This window comes from Chenopodium album, chromosome 25 (assembly GCF_948465745.1).
Source record: "Chenopodium album chromosome 25, dcCheAlbu1.1, whole genome shotgun sequence".
NCBI classification, from domain to species: Eukaryota; Viridiplantae; Streptophyta; class Magnoliopsida; order Caryophyllales; family Amaranthaceae; genus Chenopodium; species Chenopodium album.
In genome coordinates, this window is record NC_137858.1 from 16,396,869 (window position 1) to 16,415,565 (window position 18,697).

Genomic DNA, 18,697 nt, shown 5'->3' on the forward strand with positions numbered 1-18,697 from the left:
CAATTCAATTCAGTTCAGTTCTTAATTTCCTTCTCTCATAGACTATTCAGTTCAGTTTTTAATTTCCTTATCTCATAAAATATTCAATTCAGTTCTTAATTTTCTTATCTCATAAAATATTCAATTCAACTCAGCTCAATTTAGTCAATTAGAACAGGCCCTTAATTATTTCCTCAATCAACGATATAATATAATGTAATATTATATATATAATATATATAAACCAAGTCTTAATTATTTCCTTATATATATATGCGCACACTTAGGCTTTTCTAACATACATAAACCAATTCCAAATGGATCAAAATTCTATATTACTCTACTTAGCAATATTTGTAGTAGTCCCATATATAGTGACTAAAACTTATTTACAAAAATTGAAAAACTACCCACCAAGCCCTTTCCCTACTTTACCCATCTTAGGCCATCTCCACCTTGTCAAAGACCACAACTCCATTCACCGCACCTTATCAAGTCTCTCTCAAAAACTCGGTCCAGTGATCACCCTTAAGTTCGGTTCTCGCCGCGCCCTCCTCGTCTCCTCTCCCTCCGCCGTGGAGGACTGTCTCCTCCACAACGACATCAGCTTCGCCAACAGACCCCGTCTCGTGGCAGGCAAGATCCTAGGATATGACTTCACCACCTTGTCGTGGGCCCCATATGGCCCTCTATGGCGTAACCACCGTAAGATTGCAGCAACCGAGATTTTATCTTCTCACCGCCTTCATTTACTGGCTAATATACGAGCTGATGAAGTGAGATCACTAGTCAAGAGAATAATAATAAGTCACCAAAAGGGTGGCGATGAGGTGGTGGTGGTGGAGGTTAAAAAGGCGCTATTCGAGCTTACGAATAATGTGATGATGAGGATGGTTGCCGGGAAGAGGATCTACGGCGAGGCGGTGGTGTCGAAAGAAGCAAAGAGATTTCAAGAAGTGGTTAAGGAGTTGATAGAAATAGGTGCACCAACAAGTGTTGTGGATTTCTTCCCATTTTTGAAGTATTTGGGGATCCATTATATCAGTAAGGAGAAAAAGTATAAGGCTCTTTTCTTGGAACTTGACAAGTTTTTACAAGATTTGGTGGATGAAAAACGATGTCAAGGAGTGATTGATTGTGGTGGGAAAAACAAAACTTTAATTGAGGTTTTGATTAACCTACAAAACTCAGATCCTTTATTTTTTAATGATGACATAATCAAAGGTCTTGTCCAGGTAAATTACTTAGGCCCTATTTATTTCACCTCTAATAATATTCAGTAAAAATAATTTCAGTCAGTAAAAATAATTTCAGTCAGTAAAAATATATTCAGCTCATTAAAAATAAGTGTTGTTCAGTAAAGTTTAGTAAAACTCAGTAACTTCAAAGATCAAATATTTTGATAGATTATAAAACATATTTCTAGGCCTCAATCATCAGCCTAAATTTTTGATTGAGTTGGTACTCTAACAGTTACTTATGTAATAGATGAACCCATTAAGATGTTAGAATGGAATAAAACTCAAAAAAAAAAAAAAAAAAGTCTCTTAGCTCATATATATAGATATATATTTTGAAAACTCTTAGCTCATATTTATATGCCCTAGATTAGGTAGTGAAATATTATAGAAAATGTGTTGTAATGAAAATTGAATAAGGGCCTGTTCTCATTGACTGAACTCAGCTGAAATGAACTGAACTGAACTAAACTGAGCTGAGCTGAACTAAATTGAACTTAACTGAGCTGAACTGAACTGAAATGAATATTTTATAAGAGAAGGAAATTAGGAGTTGAGCTGAACTGAACAGAATTGAATTTCAACGTAAGAGGACAGTGTCTAAAATTTTGTATTTCTCATCCATTATTTTTGTTAGGATTTGTTACTAGCGGGAAGTGAAGTATCAGCTAGTGCAATGGAATGGGCATTATCATTGCTATTAAACAATCCAGAAGTTTTACGCAAAGCACAAATTGAGATAGATCACCATATAGGAACTAATCATCGTTTGCTCGAGGAATCCGACCTAGCTCATCTTCCATTCCTACATTGCATCATAAAAGAGACACTTCGAATGTACCCTGCTGCTCCAATACTACCACCTCGTGAGTCCTCTTCCGATTGTGTCGTGGGAGGTTTTTATGTTCCACGTGGCACTCTCCTTATGTTGAACATATGGGCTATACAAAACGATCCAAATATTTGGAATGATCCAAGAAAATTCAAGCCTGAAAGGTTTGAGAATGTTAATGGGGAAAAGATCAAATTCGAGTATATACCTTTCGGATCAGGAAGAAGAGCTTGTCCAGGGGAGAATTTGGCAATGCGGATAATTGGATTAACATTAGGGACGTTAATACAATGTTTTGAATGGGAAAGAATTGATCAACAGCAAGTTGATATGCAAGAAACTGTTGGAATTTCTATGTGGAAATCTAACCCTTTAAAAGCTAAGTGCAAGACTCGTCTGAATATCATTAAGTTTTTATGATCTTTTATTTGAAATAAGCATAACAAAAACTATCATGCAAGTATGTTTCTTAATAAATAAATAAATTATGTGTTTAATTTTTTGTTTGAATTTTACCTAAAAATTATTATGGATTAAGCTTTGTATTCTTCGTAGTAGACTACACTTAAACAATTGGGTCTTAACCAAACACACATTGCTTCAACTCAAATCCATTATCTATGGATTTAATTGAGTTAACGATATTTTTTTTGAAAGTACAACTCACAGAATTTAAATATTTAATACAATTGGATGCTTGAAAATAAAAATAAAACAATACATTTATTAATTAGAGTGTTGCCAACTGGCGAACGTTGATAGGGTGTGCATATGAATTGGCCTTGGAGTTGTATGCCATCTTGGCATATATCACATTAGCTACCTCAGTTGGGTGAAATGCATCCCAAAATAGATACTTGGTGCGATTTTCACAAGGAGTTTGCAAAGGAAGGCAAGTAATTTGCCCATTGTTCTTCCCTACTCCACAACACCCCTCTTCTGTTACCTCGAGTCCTACACACGTAACGAATATAACATTTAAAATTGATAATTAACTAACCAAGCAAGCAATAACACATACACGAGATAAATAGGACTAAAGAGTCTAATGTATGTACCACTAAAGTTTAGACTAAAGGATACTCTTAAACTTAGTGAACAACTTGACTTCAAGATCAACTCGACTAATATAAGGTGAAAGATTTACTAACAATCATACATTATGATCAAGGGAAGAATACGTACCATAAGACTTTTTATTAGCGGTCAATTCTTTGCTGCCTTTAAAAGAGTCTAAGTACACGAATTTGGCCCCTGGAAATTGACCATTGTTTATAATATCAACCAATTGTCTTAGTCCTGAATTAAACAGATTGACAATATTGTTCTTTTCCTCGTTACAACGGCTTTGTGCTGTCCCATTGAACCTTGCTAGCTCATAAGGTATGCATCCAATTGGCCCGATTCCTGGTATGATCACCTTCCTTGCTCCAAGTCGATACAAATCCTACACGAATTTGTTCATCGTTTGCTCAAATATCATTATAAACACGTATGTAACACTAAACTAGACTAACTAGTCACTAAAACACGTATGTCAACCAAACAACCACTACTTTTAGAGTTAATAATACAAACCGTGAGTTGGCGTGAGTAATCTTGAAGAAGGGCGGTAGCATAAGCTTCGGGGGTGAATCGATTAGGAGTAGAATAGTAATTAGGCATGAAGTAATTGTTGAGGTAGTCATTGCTTCCTAATCCGGAATAAATGATGCACTTGTTTAGATAATTTTGAAGAGAATTTGCATCTCCCCTAAAAAATCTTCTTAATTGTTGTACAACTCTCCTAAAGTTGTTCACTTGTTGATTCATTGGAATATGAGCACCCTGCATGTATGAATGAGTTAGAACTCTTGGAAGCAATAATCCTTTTTCCTAATTGGTACTGTAACTAATATACAATGCTTCATGTCATAAGAATTGCAATAGTTTATTTGAATTTTCACTATTTATATATCTACTTTGAGAATATTGTTTTTACCAATATATAAATAATAAATGTTGCTATATAAAATATTTTCGATTAGCCTTTATCGATATCAGTATATTTTTATTATAAGCTTTATATTTCCTACTAATATATAATTATATATATTCATGGTCAAACTTGTGCATTAACACGTGTACCAGTCAAACTGATTATTACCAAATAGATGGATTAACTTCTATTTCCCCTTTCTCTTATGTATTATTACTCAAATACTATAGATAAGCAATTTAATAAAATAATTTTAAAGTATTTGATAGAATACGATTATAATAATAAGGGAAAATGTTTAAAAAAAATGAAGGGGTGTAAGATAAGGTTAAAACTCTAGGTAAAGGGGGCATATGGTTAAAGGATAATACATATACAGTATACAATTTACATTTAAAAATGAGCTGAACAAAAAGAACTAAAAACGAAGTAAGTTAGAAAGAGAGTGAAAAAAATATAGAGGGAATACTTGTCACATTTTTTTAAACAGAATAAACATTTTAAAATAAGTGAACCTCGAGGTTCGAACGGGTTCGAGCACTCGATTAAATGCAAGGGGTGTTCAAAAATATCCGATCCGAAATTTCGGATATCCGATCCGGTTTTTAAGGTTTCGGATATTTCGGATCGGATATCCGAAAAAAATTTCGGATTTTCGGATCGGATACGGATCAAAATTTGTCCGAGAATTTTAACTACCCAATCCGAAAACCCGGTGATCCGATCCGAAAACCCGACTATCCGACCCGAAAATTTGGATATCCGAAAATTTTGGATCGGATTCGGATCGTAATTTCTCCGATCCGAAAATTTCGGATATCCGAATTTTCGGATCGGATCGGATATCCAACATTGAACAGCCCATTGCAACCTATATATTGTAAAGAAGCAAAAAACAATAGTGTGAGTACGGAGTACCAAATTATTGCCAGTCTCATCTCTAATACCAGAAGCTCCTGATGCAAAATTCACTCCCTTGATAAGAGAATCACCCGTTGCGCTTGAAAATGGTGGAATATAGTCTGTAAATCCTAGAAGTTGAGCTGTATATTGTCACACAAAACATTAATTAGTACTTAATTATCACTTTAGTCAATTAATTTTATGAAATTTTAGTTACACCTACAAATTTAAAGTTGATAATTGATATATTACTAATATCAAAACAATATTTTAAACAATATAGAGTACGAATGCTATGAAAATTAAAAATAAAATAAATAAATAAGTGGTTAGACGATATGAAATAGAAAGAGTAAAAAGTCTAGTACCCAACACATCGACAACAGTTCGACCATTACAAAAACGACCCGTGGCTCCTTGCGCAAAATCAACACCATAGGGCTGATAATTAGCTCTAGCCAATGTAAGAATACCATTGTTATTACCATTATCAACCAAAGAATCACCAAATATGAAAAAACATGGCACTTGCACTTGTTTTGGTTGTTTTGTAGCTGACGTCCTATTACATGCCGAAGCAATGTAACACAACAACAATGCAATTACAATTGAAAATACTTTCTTCTTACTAAACTTCATATTTTCCATTTTTTTTTAATATTATTTATTTAATTTTCTTTTCTTATTTTGGGTATTAAGTATAAACTATATATAGAGATGAAAATGACGGTCAACACAATTGTTTTCATGGGAAACATGCAATTTGTACTTTAATCATTTAATCGCTTAATATATTTTTTCAAGTATATAAATTAGCTATGCGGTGAGATTAATTGATGGTAGCTTGCAATTTGACGGACGGTGATGAGGTTCCTATATCCCGTGAGTCTAATGCCGTTGATTTAGTGTGTGAGGTGACTAGGTGAGGACACTAAGGTGCACTAATTGGTAGATAAAGGCATACCTACTTTGATAATTTACTAAATACTTCATGAGCAAGATAAACTTAACATAAATACGCAATAGGAAACGTCACTTGCCTAAAACTTCTAACAAGATAAACTTAACATAAATATAATATTAACAAAGATAACCAAACCGACTCTAATAGAGCAATGCCGGGTTTTTAAAATTAATAGTATATTCCCCCGTCCCCAAATTACATTCCTACTTCTAGTATTTAATCCTAGTTTAATTAAGTAGGAATGTAATTTAGGGACGGAGGGAGAGTAAACTCTCAAGAGGATGTAACTCTATATTTAATTAAAAAAAAAATGATATTCCTAGGCATTTTATAAATGATTTTAATATAGGGATATAAATTAGGGGCAATAGAATTTTGTTTTACGACATGGGTTGGGGACTCGGGGGATTCAGGGTTGGTATGCTGATCTGATTTACTCATGGACATTCACATTATTTTGTACATCGTGCTCCCTTTTGTTTTATGTAAGTGCCTCAATTGATCGATACATTTGTCAGTGTCAAACTTTGATCAATCATACTTTAAATTATAAATAATTGACATTTAGAAAAAGTACATGCATTGAAATTGCTATAACAACATCAACATGACTATGTTTACTTTCTTACATAGAAACATTGGCGGAGCCAGAGGGGGACATGGGGAGACGGTTGTTCCCCCACTTCCCCAAAAACAAAGCAGCTTTATATATATTATTGTGTGGGAGTTTTATAAGATACAAAGTGGATGGTCTGGTGGTGAGTAGACCTGGCAATCCTGACCCAGACCCGATGACCCGACCCCTGACTCGAAATCGACCCAAAACCAGTGACCCGAAGTTGACCCAAAACCCGAATCAACCTGACCCGACCCATACCCGACCCAAAGTGAAACTGACCCGACCTTGACCTGAAACCCGAAATGACCCGACCCGAAGTTGACCCAAGACCCGAAACGATCCGACCCGAGATCCAAAGTTAACCCGACCTTTAACTTAAATTAGTTGACCCAAATAGACTCAAAACCCAAAGTAACCCAAAGGGAGTATAACTCAATTTGTAAGAACATCCCTCTTAGTTTAGGAGATCTTGAAATTGATTCTAAATCTAAACAAAAAAAAAAAAAAAAAAAAAAGACAAGGTCAATAAAAGTCAAACAATACTATATTCCATGAGAAAAGTAGCCTTAATAAATATAGTGAGTTTTTCGTCAAAAAATAATAAAATATATACACAGAGTTGAATTTAACCCAATGCATCACCCGAATATGACCTGACCCAAAGTTGACCCGACTCGAACTGACCCGACCCGACCCGAACTCGACCCGAAGTGTTGACCCGGTATCCGACCCGATTATCAGTCGACCCAAAATCAACTCAAAACCCGAAATGACATGACTCGACCCGAACTTGACCTGACCCGAAATGACCCGACCCATACCCAACCCAAATGACCCATTTGCCAAGTTCTAGTGGTGAGTGAAGTGGAATTCTTTACAAGAAACCAGAGTTCAAACCTTGCTGTAACGCTTTCCCTTTTTGTTTATTGTCATTGAACCTAGGTAGTATTTTCCATTGACTTTTATTTTTTTAGTGTTTAAGAAGTATTCCTTCCATTTTTTTTTTTTTTTATTGTTAACGTATACTAAGTATATATATTTAGAAAATAATTTTATTATGATTTTGCATAAAAACCCCCTAAATTATGTTTGTCATAGGAAATTATAAATTATGAGTATTGCATTTAATAACCTATATTATCTAATGTTTGAATTTTTCAAAAATTTCCAAATTCAAAAGAGATTATTTTTGGAGGAAAAATTGATATATGATGTTGAATTTTTATTAAGTACTTCATATTTTGGATTTTTGTGTTGTACACGTTAACTATTGAAATTTGGTGTATTTAAGTATTGGTGCTTTTTCTAGAATATTTTTGTCAAACTATGTAATGTTATCTGTCCCCCCGATTTAAAATTTCTGGCTCTGCCACTGCATAGAAACACAAATATTGGTGAAAGTAGTATATGTAAATATAGACTTTCATCTGCCAGTGCCTCAACTTAATGTTTACTCACTTTCATTGTTTACCTACAGATGCAACTTTCGGCAGACCTCAACTTAAAGAAAACACCTCAATTGGTTGAGCTAGCTTAGTGGACAGCAATGAGGTGAGTATCTTCCATAGACGATAGACAAATTTACATTCTTATGATTTACAATCCAATCTCAATACCTTATTAAGTTTCTCAAACTCTTAGGATGCTAAGGGCCTGTTCACATTTACTTAATTTCAGTTCAGTTCAGTTCAGTTCAGTTTCAATCAGTTCAGTTCAGTTCAGTTCAGTTCCAATCAGTTCAGTTCAGTTCAGTTCAGTTCAGCTCTTAATTTCCCTCTCACATAAAATATTCATTTCAGCTCAATTCAGTTCAGTTCCAATCAGTTCAGTTCAGTTCAGTTCAGTTCCAATCAGTTCAGTTTCAATCAGTTCAGTTCAGTTCAGTTCAGTTCAGTTCAGCTCAGTTCAGTAAATATGAACAGGCCCTAAGTTTGTTTATTACCTTACACTGTACTTCTTACCAGCTTAAAAAGTTTAAATAAAGAAATGTCTTTCTATTAGCTAGCTTGGCTAGATAGATGAATGAACACACTACTACAAAATGCGTGGAATCTCGACGCTATAGCCTCGACGCTGGTGGGTTATCGTCAAAGTAAAATTATATATCCCGTGGTTTGGCGACGCTTTTCTAGGTCGAACTAATTTCTAGACTTGGAAAAGCGTCGAGATTTAGTGATACATCACATGCCCTGCACGTGAGATATTAGATAAGTTCGTAAGCTGCACACAAATCCAAAGAAAGGGAAGATGATAAACTACCGCTTTCAACACTGTTGAAAAATCCCTCATTTCTACCAGATTTACTCTCCACCGCCGCAAATCCAAATTGTGTATCTGGTTTGTAATCTTCTTGCTTGATGATCTGAATATTTTATAGATGTATCAATTTCTTCCACGACTGGCCTATTGTCATACAGATTTCAGGTATTATCTTATTACTCTTTAGATTTCGATTTTAGGGTTTTAATTTCTTACTTTTTTTCTTCTGATAAATCTCTCCCAATTTGTCATGGATGAAGAAGAGATGAAGAAAGGAGTAATGGATTGTGAATTCGCTGTCATGAAGTAGTCAATTCTCACCTTTACATACGAGTATATTCTCTCCTTTAGGTTACTATTTTTCAAACTGTTTGAGTATAAATTTCATCGATTTCTAATGATTTAGGTTTGATTTTGTTTGTTTTGGCGATTTAGGGTTAGAGAATTTTGTTGTTAATTAATTGATAAATCAATTGGGTAAAATTGCTGTGAAGAAAACATTTTTTTATTTATTTTTTTTTTAAAATAATCGATTAAAATCTGATTTAGTAGCAAGTTTTTCATTTTAATTTTTTTTATATATTTTGTATAAATTTTGTTCTTTTAGTTTATCTTGTGGAAAATATTTTATATCAGTTATCATATATAGCAATCATTAGGGTGAAGGTTATGCTATGAAATTGTATATATTTGCTCTTGCATTTGTCTGTTGAAATCACCTATGATTTCTAGGATCAAGTGTATGTTTTGATGTTGTGCTTTGCTTGGAACCCATGATACTGAAGAAATTGGAAGAATATGGAGAAATGGACTTTTGAGAAATATTAGTTCCTCACTCTGTCTTACAAGTACTGATTTAATTATTAAATTAGAACACACAATATGAACTTTTTCTTCATTGTTGAACCTTGTCAACTCAAGTGCCTATACACTAAAGCATTAATTAATGATGAAAAAGAATCTTACAACAATTGTGTGAATGAATGAAATTTATAGTACTATAGCTCTCTTATTCAATAGCAATACAAGCATGAGTTGACTTACCAAACATTATTACGATCTAACTAGATGCTGACATGTCAAAGTCTGCATAACTAACCTCAATTTTCTGTTACATGAGCTCCTATTCTCTGCTTGGATGGAATTGAGTTAAGAACCACTGTATGATATGGCCGACCACTTAATTTGATTCCTTGTAGTACTTAAACTTTTGGCATGCCTTATTTGCATATTCTAGAGTGAGTATATTTCTTTAATGCCATATTTCTATAAGGAAAATACCTTTGTGAGGAGAGTGTGGGAGCTTCAAGTAAGAGAATGTGGGTCCTGCCTATGCCATGTACCTGTAATCTGCTAGTTTGGTGTAGAACACACTCACACAGTGGTTTAGATGTTCTGTTTTACTCTAACCTGCAACTTGATATGCTTTGATTTCACACAAAATTGAATATCACTGTGCCATATAAGTGACTCCTCTAGCTCAGCGTAGCAGGGCTTTCTTCTTGCTATTTTAATATTTTGATGGAATCCTCCAATTCCCTTTCTGCCACAACAATATTCGATTGGGTTTGATTTCAATAATAACTGCTGAATGCAACTCTCTAGGCCAATGAAATCAAAGTTGTTAAAGAATTTCTTAATTTTTTTTTTATAATTTTTATTTCAGGCTACTCTTCAGACCACATATCTAGTTGCTGAAGAACCTGATGAAGAAAATATACTACGAACTCGTACATACAATGTCAGCATTACGTAAATCTTGACAGAGTATACTGGTCCTCAGTATAAAATAATGAAATAGATTATATTGGTCATCAGTATGAAATAGAGACACGAGCTACGGTAAATTTACTCACAACATGGGAATTATTAATCCATTATAGCTAGAAAAGTAATGAACTTTTATTTTGCTTACTGTTGTTTTTCAAATAGTTTTATTCTATCAAGTTCTTAATTATCCTGGCTATTGAGTTGTATGATGGTATTGTATTTGCATCATGTTGCTGTCAACTTTTGGTACTATTGATTGGTAATATTTGTAATTTATCAAGTTCTAGATCCTTGCACTGGAAAGTCTATTAACGCATTTCTTGTCCCAATGTTTTTTTACCATTATAAAATGCATCTACTACGTATACTATATTTATTCATTCTATGGAAATTTTCATAAGCAGAAAAGGAAGAGAATGGAGGATATAAACCTCTTTATATCTGTCTAATATGTAACTATATTTCACCTAAGTTTGATTTTCTTTCTTCTTTCCTTATTCTTAAAATTTCGAAGGCAAGGCAAGATAGAGTCTGCACTTTTGTTTATCAATTTCTCTAAATACTGCATCATGCCATCTTGCTGATGTGATTCTTAGAACTTATCAGGTTCTTAATATTCTCCTCATTTCTTTCTCTTATTCCCTCTTTCTATTTTGTCTTTTTAGTTTTAGCATAGGGGTGTGTGCTTGATTGTTTGGTTTGTGCCTTGGTTGAGAAAATAGCCTCACTCTTAGCATTGATTTGATATTGGTGTTTGCTAGATTTGCTTATAAGTTGCTTTAATACTTTGTCAGCTGGTCTCGGCCATAAGATTGACGAGAAAATTATGAAAAATCCATATATAAGGAAGGAGCTTGGTACTCATTTCCCCGTTGTATGTTTCTATCTTTCTCTCTCTCCCTTATATTTTCATTGAATTTTATTTGTGCTTTCCTAGAGTACATAAGCTGTCCAAACTCTAATAGTTGAAGGTTTGCAGCATATTATTGCCTTTTCTAGTAATTCCTTTAGTCTTTTACATCTTTAGCATCTAAAAAAGTAGAATGAAGAATTTGAAAATAATACTAGTTGTTTTAAGACATGATTTGGGAAAGCACAAGTTGAGCAAGATTACTTTTTGAATATGTATTCTGATATCTAATTTACTTGTGATTTATAGTCATGCCTTCAATATGGTGCAGGGATAGGCCTTAGTTTGGTAATCCTAGAATGATTTCAGGATCTTGTGATTGTAATATCTTTAAATCATTTTTTTTTTTGCAGTGGTTATAATTCAAACTAAGAAGAGAGATACCCAAGCCTTGTACATTGCGTAGCTAGGCTGTGGGCTTGTTAACTTGGGTTCTGTCTACTATAATACAAATTGCTAGATCTACTTTTTTCTGCTACTGTTTTAATGTCTTCAGCAATGTTCTTTAGCTTTTCCTTGGATGTTGCTGTGTTGATTAGAGCTTGGACCATGTCTTGTGAGTCTGATTTGATATTAATATTGGAGAAATTCTTGAAGACTTCTTTGAGTGCTCTAAGCCACTTAAATTATAATCTGCCTAAGGTTCTCTACTCTAGACTACTCCCATTTATACTACTACTACAATGCATAAGTTGGCAACAAGGCCTTAATTACTACAAGTACTACTCTTGTCCTCTTTCCACTTTAGCACACTAAATAAAATTCTAGCATCTACTCATTGCAATTGTTTAACTTACAATTCTATGTTTAAATACAACATGTTGAATCTCAAGCCTATATTGTGTAATGTACTAATTTAGACTTTGTATTTTTTTTTTTTTTTTGAAGATTGTAAAAGGCAATGTAGGTGCAACAAGAGATAGGCCGGGATACTTGAGCGTCAAAACAAGCGACTATATCGTCTATAAGGCCATCATCTATCTATTTTGGTTTTTAGTCTTATATTAGTGATGTATTTATTTAGGGATAAGTTACTATAATATGCGACGTTTTTTTTTATTATTTTTTTTATTAATTGTGTTGATGTTTTCTTTTATAAATTTGGTAATTAACTACGTACTCTTATTATTGTTGATTATTTATTGTTTTTTTTTATTTAATCTAGCTAGTTATATAGAATATTTGTTTATTTTAATTTTAATGTTATTAATTTAATTTAATTTATGAAATTAAATAACTATAATGTATGTATAATGGTAATAATTTAATAAGAGGAAAAAAAAACCTTAAAAAAAAATTCTAGACGCTTTTTAATGTCTACATATTTTGCACATTTTTAAATTTTAAAGAGTTTCTCGCCATACCATAGGCGGACACGAATAAACGCAAGACAACAACAAGCGTCGCTAAATTTGAGTATGTGGACAGGTAAAAGCGTCGCTAAAAGAACTACACACATTTGGGATAATGCGTGAAATACGTAATTTTCGACGCTTCGTATATTAGTTAGGACATAAAAAAGCGTCGAGAATCTCGACGCTTTTTCGCGTCTCTGAAAAATTTTCGACTCACGTATTTTCGACGCTTTTTAGCAGCGTCGAGAAATAATTTTTCGACGCTTTTTAGCGTCGAAAAAAGACCTAAAAAGCGTCCAGAAAACACGCTTTTTGTAGTAGTGACAGTAATACAGTATACAGTAGTAAAATAGAATAAGAAAAATCTTACAAGTAATTTATATGTTAGTGAAATAATAAGTGGAGTAACATGAATGGAATATGGTTTGTCTATATATAAAGTGTCACACATCTGTAAGTCAGTGTTACAAACTTTATTAGTGTGGTTCAATGTTTGAACTTATGTCTGAAAATAACATTCTTGGTTGGTTTATCGATTTTGTATCATTTATTAGACTAAGGCCTTGTTCTTTGGAGTTCTTTGCTCAGCTCTGCTCTACTGAGTCCTGCTCAGCTCTGCTGACATCTGCTCTGCTTAAAAGTAATAATTAATATTGAATTATTATTTATATTTAATAATAATATTAAATAATTAATATTTAATTATTGTAGTAGTAGTAGTAATAATAATAATAATAATAATAACAATAATAATAATTAATATTTAATAATAATAATAGTATTAATAATGATGATAATAATAATAATTGGTTTTTAAATAATAAAAATTAATAATTAAAGATAATAAATAATATTTAAAGATAATAATAATTATTAATTTTTAATAATAAATAATTAGTATTTAATAATAAAAATAAATATTTAATATTTAATAAGTAATTATTATTATTATTATAATAGCAATAATAATTAATATTTAACAATAATAAGTAATTGATAATTATTAATAATTATTAATAGTAGTACTAGTAATCAAATTTGTAACACTCATGGATGTGAACAAGGGGTGAAGCTCATAAAGAAGCGTGTTTAATCAAAATTGCTAACTTAAAATTGTAGAAAAATAATAGCAAGTGATGTTGGCTATTGAAATTGACGAATTGACATGGGTGTACAATACACCTAGGTACATATAATTTTTTATCGTTTGTAAAATGAAAAATATCCCCTATAAATACTGATCACCAAATAACTCCTAAATTGCTGACCGAATAACCTCAATAACACTAGTCGAGTAACCCTTTTAGCAATGACAACATAATTCCTATAACACTAATCGAATAATCCCTATAATTCTAACATGACTAGCCACATACTTCATATAAGAATTTCTGAACAAATATTAATAATACATTTATTAATACTACGTAACTGTAGTATTAATATTAAAATTAAAATTATTTAAAATATTTTTTTTTGGGAAAATTTAACAACAACAAACCAACCGTTGCCTCTTTCTCCCAAAATGGAACAACTTTTAAATCTTCCCAAAATAAACACAAGTTTGCATTTTTCTCATAAAATAAACCCAAATGACCGGTGACCTGTACAATCGGTCATATTTTAATTTTCCTTTATTTATCTAATCTTTTAGGAAAAATTGCCCGCAATAATCCGACTTTTGCCTCATCCGCCCAAAATAATCCCACCTTTCGATTATTTATTAATAATCCGACCTTTATACCTCTCCCGCTCCCAATGGTCTCAAGTGAGTTGAAATTGGCTAAACAATTTACCATTTGTGATTTGAAATTGTTTGCACATGTGTCACCACATGGTTGGTCAAAAAATAAAAATATAATTAATAAAAAAAATTATTGAAAAAAAAAAACCACAACCACCCTCTCCGGCAGTCGCCTGCCCAGCTCACCCACCGAAACCACCTCATCTACCCACTTTAAGCCCATTGAAACCACCTCCCTCGCCCAAGGAATGACCGCTCTAATGAGTTTGCGATTTTAGGGCTGATTTTTAGGCGTTTGAAGTGATTGATTTCTGGTGTCTGCTGGTGATTTTCAGTGTAGCTGTGGTGGGTAAGAGCAACTCCAATGGTTGTAGTTAGGGACTTGCTTGCAATTTATAAAATTTCCTAGCTATTAGCTTAACCATTGGAGCTAAAAAATTAAATTATCTTGGTCAAGCAAATTAGCTTAGCTAAGCTAATTTGCTTAAGAAATAAACTTGCCAAAAAGATAGGTTGATGCATTAATAAAATTAAATGTAAAAGCTAATTAACAAATTGAGGCTCTATTAAATCACAAGCTACTAGCTAATCATTGGAGTACAAATTAGCTATAAAAGAGATTATCTTATAATCTTATGTGGCATAACAAGCTAATTTGTTAATTAGCTTACCATTGGAGTTGCTCTAACGACTGATTTTGATGGTGGATTCGCTTGGTATTTGCTACAATGAGAGTGTTTGTTGCAGGTTTGTGGGTGGTGGGTTTGCAAAGGAGGATCGGAGCAGTGGTATAAGCTTTGCTTTTTAGGTGATTTTGCGGGCTGTTGCTGTGGTCAAATCGGCCAGAATCAGGGAGGGGCGAGGGAGGTGTTGGCAGGGATAGGGAAGGGGAAGGGAATTAGTGGCCGAAATCGGAAAGGGGAAGGGAATTAGTGGCCGGAATTGGGAAGGGGAAGGGAGAGGGAGATCGTGGCCGGAATTGGGTAGGTTCCAGTGGCAGGGGCTGCCAGGATCTGGGTTTGGGATTTTTTTTCCTGTTTTTCTATTTTTTTTTATATTTTTTACCAATAATAGGCTGACACGAGTCTAGTAACTTATAATAACAATTTAGATGACCGGTTGGGACCATTTAAAGCAGAAGAGGTATATGACATGAATGGTGTCCTTCGAACAAGTGTATTATTCTGATAGCGGGTTCAGAATTATTAGAAAGCTAATATATTCAGTAAGGTCAAGTGATCGGAATGCCTGGGTGGAGGCCGCTTCCGATCAATAATATTAATATAATTAATATTACAGCTTAATCTTGACTGAACCCTTCGGGTCACACCCAAGCAAATATATGCAAACCAACTCGACGAATTAATTCGGAAGAAATTAATTTGTCGCCCGAGTGTTAAATATTTAGACGTCAGTAATTCGAGCTTAGAGCGTCGAAACCGATCGTCGGAAGTCGAGTCAAAATAATAAAAGACGAGACGCGCAAATAATAATAAATCGACCATATTCCCAAAAATACCCCTAGCATCGGAGTGCCCCGAGCATCTGAATGCTAGGGGCAAAATGTCCTAGCAAAGGTGGCTAGCAAGCACCAAGCCGAGCCATAGCTGGCTGGTGCGAGCTAGCGCACCGTGCTAGCAGCCACGGCCAGCCACAGCTAGGCACAGCAGCAGCCGCACCGCGCCACAGCCGCAGCCGCACCGCGCCTCAGCAGCAGCTGGGTGCGGGCTGGGCTCGGGGCCGGGCTCGGGCTTGGCTCGTGGCTTGGCTCGGGCCATAGGGCCGTGAATAAGGGAAAGCTTGGAATATGGGAATAAGTGGGTGAGGACATGTGGCACAAGGAGAGTATTGAGTGGGGAGCAAGTATGGTCCCCTACTCTCCATGTGGTCCTCACCAACCCATCTCACATGGTAATGCCACTTGTAGATTTATTATTAGTTTGCAATTTTAATTTAATTTAGCTTTAAATTAATTTGTGGAATTTCATGATCCCACATTGATGGGATAGAAATTCCCACTCATACTTTCCTCTATAAATACCAACCTTGGGATTTGGAGTAAAATGCTTGATTGGGAGTTAAAAAGAGCACTCCATAATTTTTGGGAAAACTCTTAAACTTATATAACACTCGAGTTTTGGTCGGACCTTGCTAACCCCAAGGTAGTAGACCTTAAAGTTGTGTTCGCCTTTTTGTGGGTGGATATCGTCGGAGGCACGGCGCTTGACGTGCTCGTAGCTTTCAAGTAAGAGCCCCGGTTTTTTGGGCGAAGCTCGCTTCGAGGGTAAGATTCGTTATCTTTTCTTTGTGATTATTTATTTATGCTTTATGATTTTAATTATTGCGAGTGGTTCCTCGGGTGGGGTTGTTTCCGCGGTGAGTCGGACTCACCAAACCCCAACAGCGGTATCAGAGCCCCGCTCGTTTATTTTTATAATCATATTTTTTCAAGGTTTATTTTGGCTTATTTTTTTGGTTTATATTGCTAATTAGATTAGTAGCTCGGTTTTATTTATTTAATCCCGTTTTTAATGTCGAGTTTGGCCCAGAACCCAGATTTTCGCCCAAGACTAGTGAATTTTGGGTGGAAAACGTGTTCTGGAAAGGATTTTGCCCCAAAGGGGCTGTGATTTTAGCCAAATTCTGACCAGAAATGCCCTTTTCGAGGGGTTTTTCGTTTTTGACGAAAAATTTTAAGTCTTTTCTAACCTTGAAATTAATGGCATAAATTGTTGATTATATGGTTGATTATTTGCATTATTTTCTGCAATTTTATGTCCCCTTAAAGCACACTTACTTGGTAGTATTTGATGCTTAAAGGTTGATTTATTTTCACATAATTGCAAACTAATTGCTTTTTAGTGTGAAAATTTTATTTTTGAGGCTTCCTAAGTGTTAAAGATTCAATCTTTATTTGTGATAAGCGATTGAAACTTTAAAAACCACTAAATTCCATGTTATTTTGTGTTGAACTTTGTTGTTTTAATCATTTTGAGTTGATTGGAAATATAAAGTTTCGATTTTTGTGATAGAAATTTGGTTATCTTCATGTTGGAAGATATAATTTTCAAGGATTCACAAAATTTAGATGTTGGAATTTTTATTTGAACATTAAAGTTCATATTTTTCCAACTTCCCTTTACTTTGTCAAATTCTCAAGTTTAATTTAAATTGATTAAATTGAAAGTGAGAAATTGCCTCAATTTTATTTTGCACCAAGCTAAACCAATTTAATTAAAGATGGTTCTTGGAATTATTTTGGTTATTGCACTTTGAAAATTTTATTAAGTTAGACTTGTTTAAAATTTTATTTTGCTCTCTAAATTAGTTCTAAAATTAATTTAGAATTAATTATTTTTGTCTCGTGAAAAAGGGATCAAATCCCAAGGTTGTGGCACGTAAAACGAGGCAATGCACCACCATGGCGAGCCGGGCTGCACAGCAGCCCGCATGTGGCTGCCAAAGTGGTTGCGCCGCCTCGCTTGTGGGCCACACGCGCGGCAGCAGCCACGCACAGCAACAGCACACGCGCGGCAGTAGCCACGCGCGGGTGTGCCGTGGCAGCAGCTCGCGGCCGTGTGTTCGTGGTTTTGGCGTGTGCGTATGCTTGGTGCGGTGAGGTGACTAGCCGTAGTAGGCTTAATGTTAATTATTTTGCCGTTTTATTTATTTATTTTAATTAATTTTGTTTATTTTAATTAAAATTTTGGGAGGCTAGGCCTCGGTTTTGAGCGGCATTGGCAAAATTTCATTTTGACAAGTTTGGGTGCTACCGACTTAATTAATTGGATTAATTAAGGAAATGCAGAATTTAGTGGGAGCTTCAATTATTAATGACGTAAATTATATAATCGGTTAAACAACTTTGACTAGTTTCAATTAGGCGTGTTAATCGGATTAACCACCTAGATTAGTTACTAGTGCGCGCGTTGTTTAAATGCATTTTACTTGTTTTTAATTTTGTAAATTGCATGGGCCATTCACAAATAGTGAATGGATGAATGGAATATATATATTCTCTCTCACAGGTTTTATGAAATGGCAACTAGTGGGACCCGACTAGGATAGAAAATACGGACTACGTGCCGTTATGTATTTTTGTAAATCTAAATACGGTCTACGCACCGTTAAGTATTTTTGTACTTT

At 34.3% G+C, this 18,697-nt stretch overlaps 2 protein-coding genes and 1 long non-coding RNA gene across 6 annotated transcripts; 2 read left to right on the forward strand and 1 right to left on the reverse strand.

Moving 5' to 3' along the window:
- Positions 1–296: 296 nt before the first annotated feature.
- LOC145615371 (cytochrome P450 81Q32-like) lies at positions 297–2,552 on the forward strand. The gene is made up of 2 exons (XM_081670445.1): positions 297–1,214; positions 1,855–2,552. The coding sequence occupies exons 1-2, from the start codon at positions 297–299 to the stop codon at positions 2,467–2,469; spliced, it is 1,533 nt and encodes a 510-aa protein (XP_081526571.1). The 3' UTR covers positions 2,470–2,552.
- Positions 2,553–2,622: 70 nt separating this feature from the next.
- On the reverse strand, positions 2,623–5,590 carry LOC145613250 (GDSL esterase/lipase At1g33811-like). The gene is made up of 5 exons (XM_081668323.1): positions 5,299–5,590; positions 4,946–5,070; positions 3,628–3,876; positions 3,235–3,496; positions 2,623–3,003 (listed from the first exon to the last, which is right to left on the reverse strand). Exons 1-5 carry the CDS (start codon positions 5,576–5,578, stop codon positions 2,780–2,782), a joined length of 1,140 nt encoding a protein of 379 aa, XP_081524449.1. The 5' UTR covers positions 5,579–5,590; the 3' UTR covers positions 2,623–2,779.
- Positions 5,591–8,792: 3,202 nt separating this feature from the next.
- Positions 8,793–12,587, forward strand: LOC145614735 (uncharacterized). Of its 4 annotated transcripts, none has more exons than XR_014107145.1 (5): positions 8,793–8,937; positions 9,033–9,123; positions 10,439–10,614; positions 11,337–11,416; positions 12,341–12,587. It is a non-coding gene; the product is annotated as an uncharacterized LOC145614735 (long non-coding RNA). The 4 variants fall into 4 exon arrangements; XR_014107144.1 differs by having other exon boundaries at positions 9,033–9,105; XR_014107146.1 differs by having other exon boundaries at positions 8,820–8,937; positions 9,036–9,105.
- The last annotated feature ends 6,110 nt before the right edge of the window (positions 12,588–18,697 follow it).

Bases quoted from the DNA above. Each gene is read 5' to 3' on its own strand.
- LOC145615371 (XM_081670445.1), top strand. From the start codon at position 297: ATGGATCAAAATTCTATATTACTCTACTTAGCAATATTTGTAGTAGTC. The intron at 1,215-1,854 runs GTAAATTACTTA...TATTTTTGTTAG, and splicing joins TAATCAAAGGTCTTGTCCAG to GATTTGTTACTAGCGGGAAG.
- LOC145613250 (XM_081668323.1), bottom strand. From the start codon at position 5,578: ATGGAAAATATGAAGTTTAGTAAGAAGAAAGTATTTTCAATTGTAATT. The intron at 5,071-5,298 runs GTACTAGACTTT...GACAATATACAG, and splicing joins AACTGTTGTCGATGTGTTGG to CTCAACTTCTAGGATTTACA. The intron at 3,004-3,234 runs GTACGTATTCTT...TTACGTGTGTAG, and splicing joins CGCTAATAAAAAGTCTTATG to GACTCGAGGTAACAGAAGAG.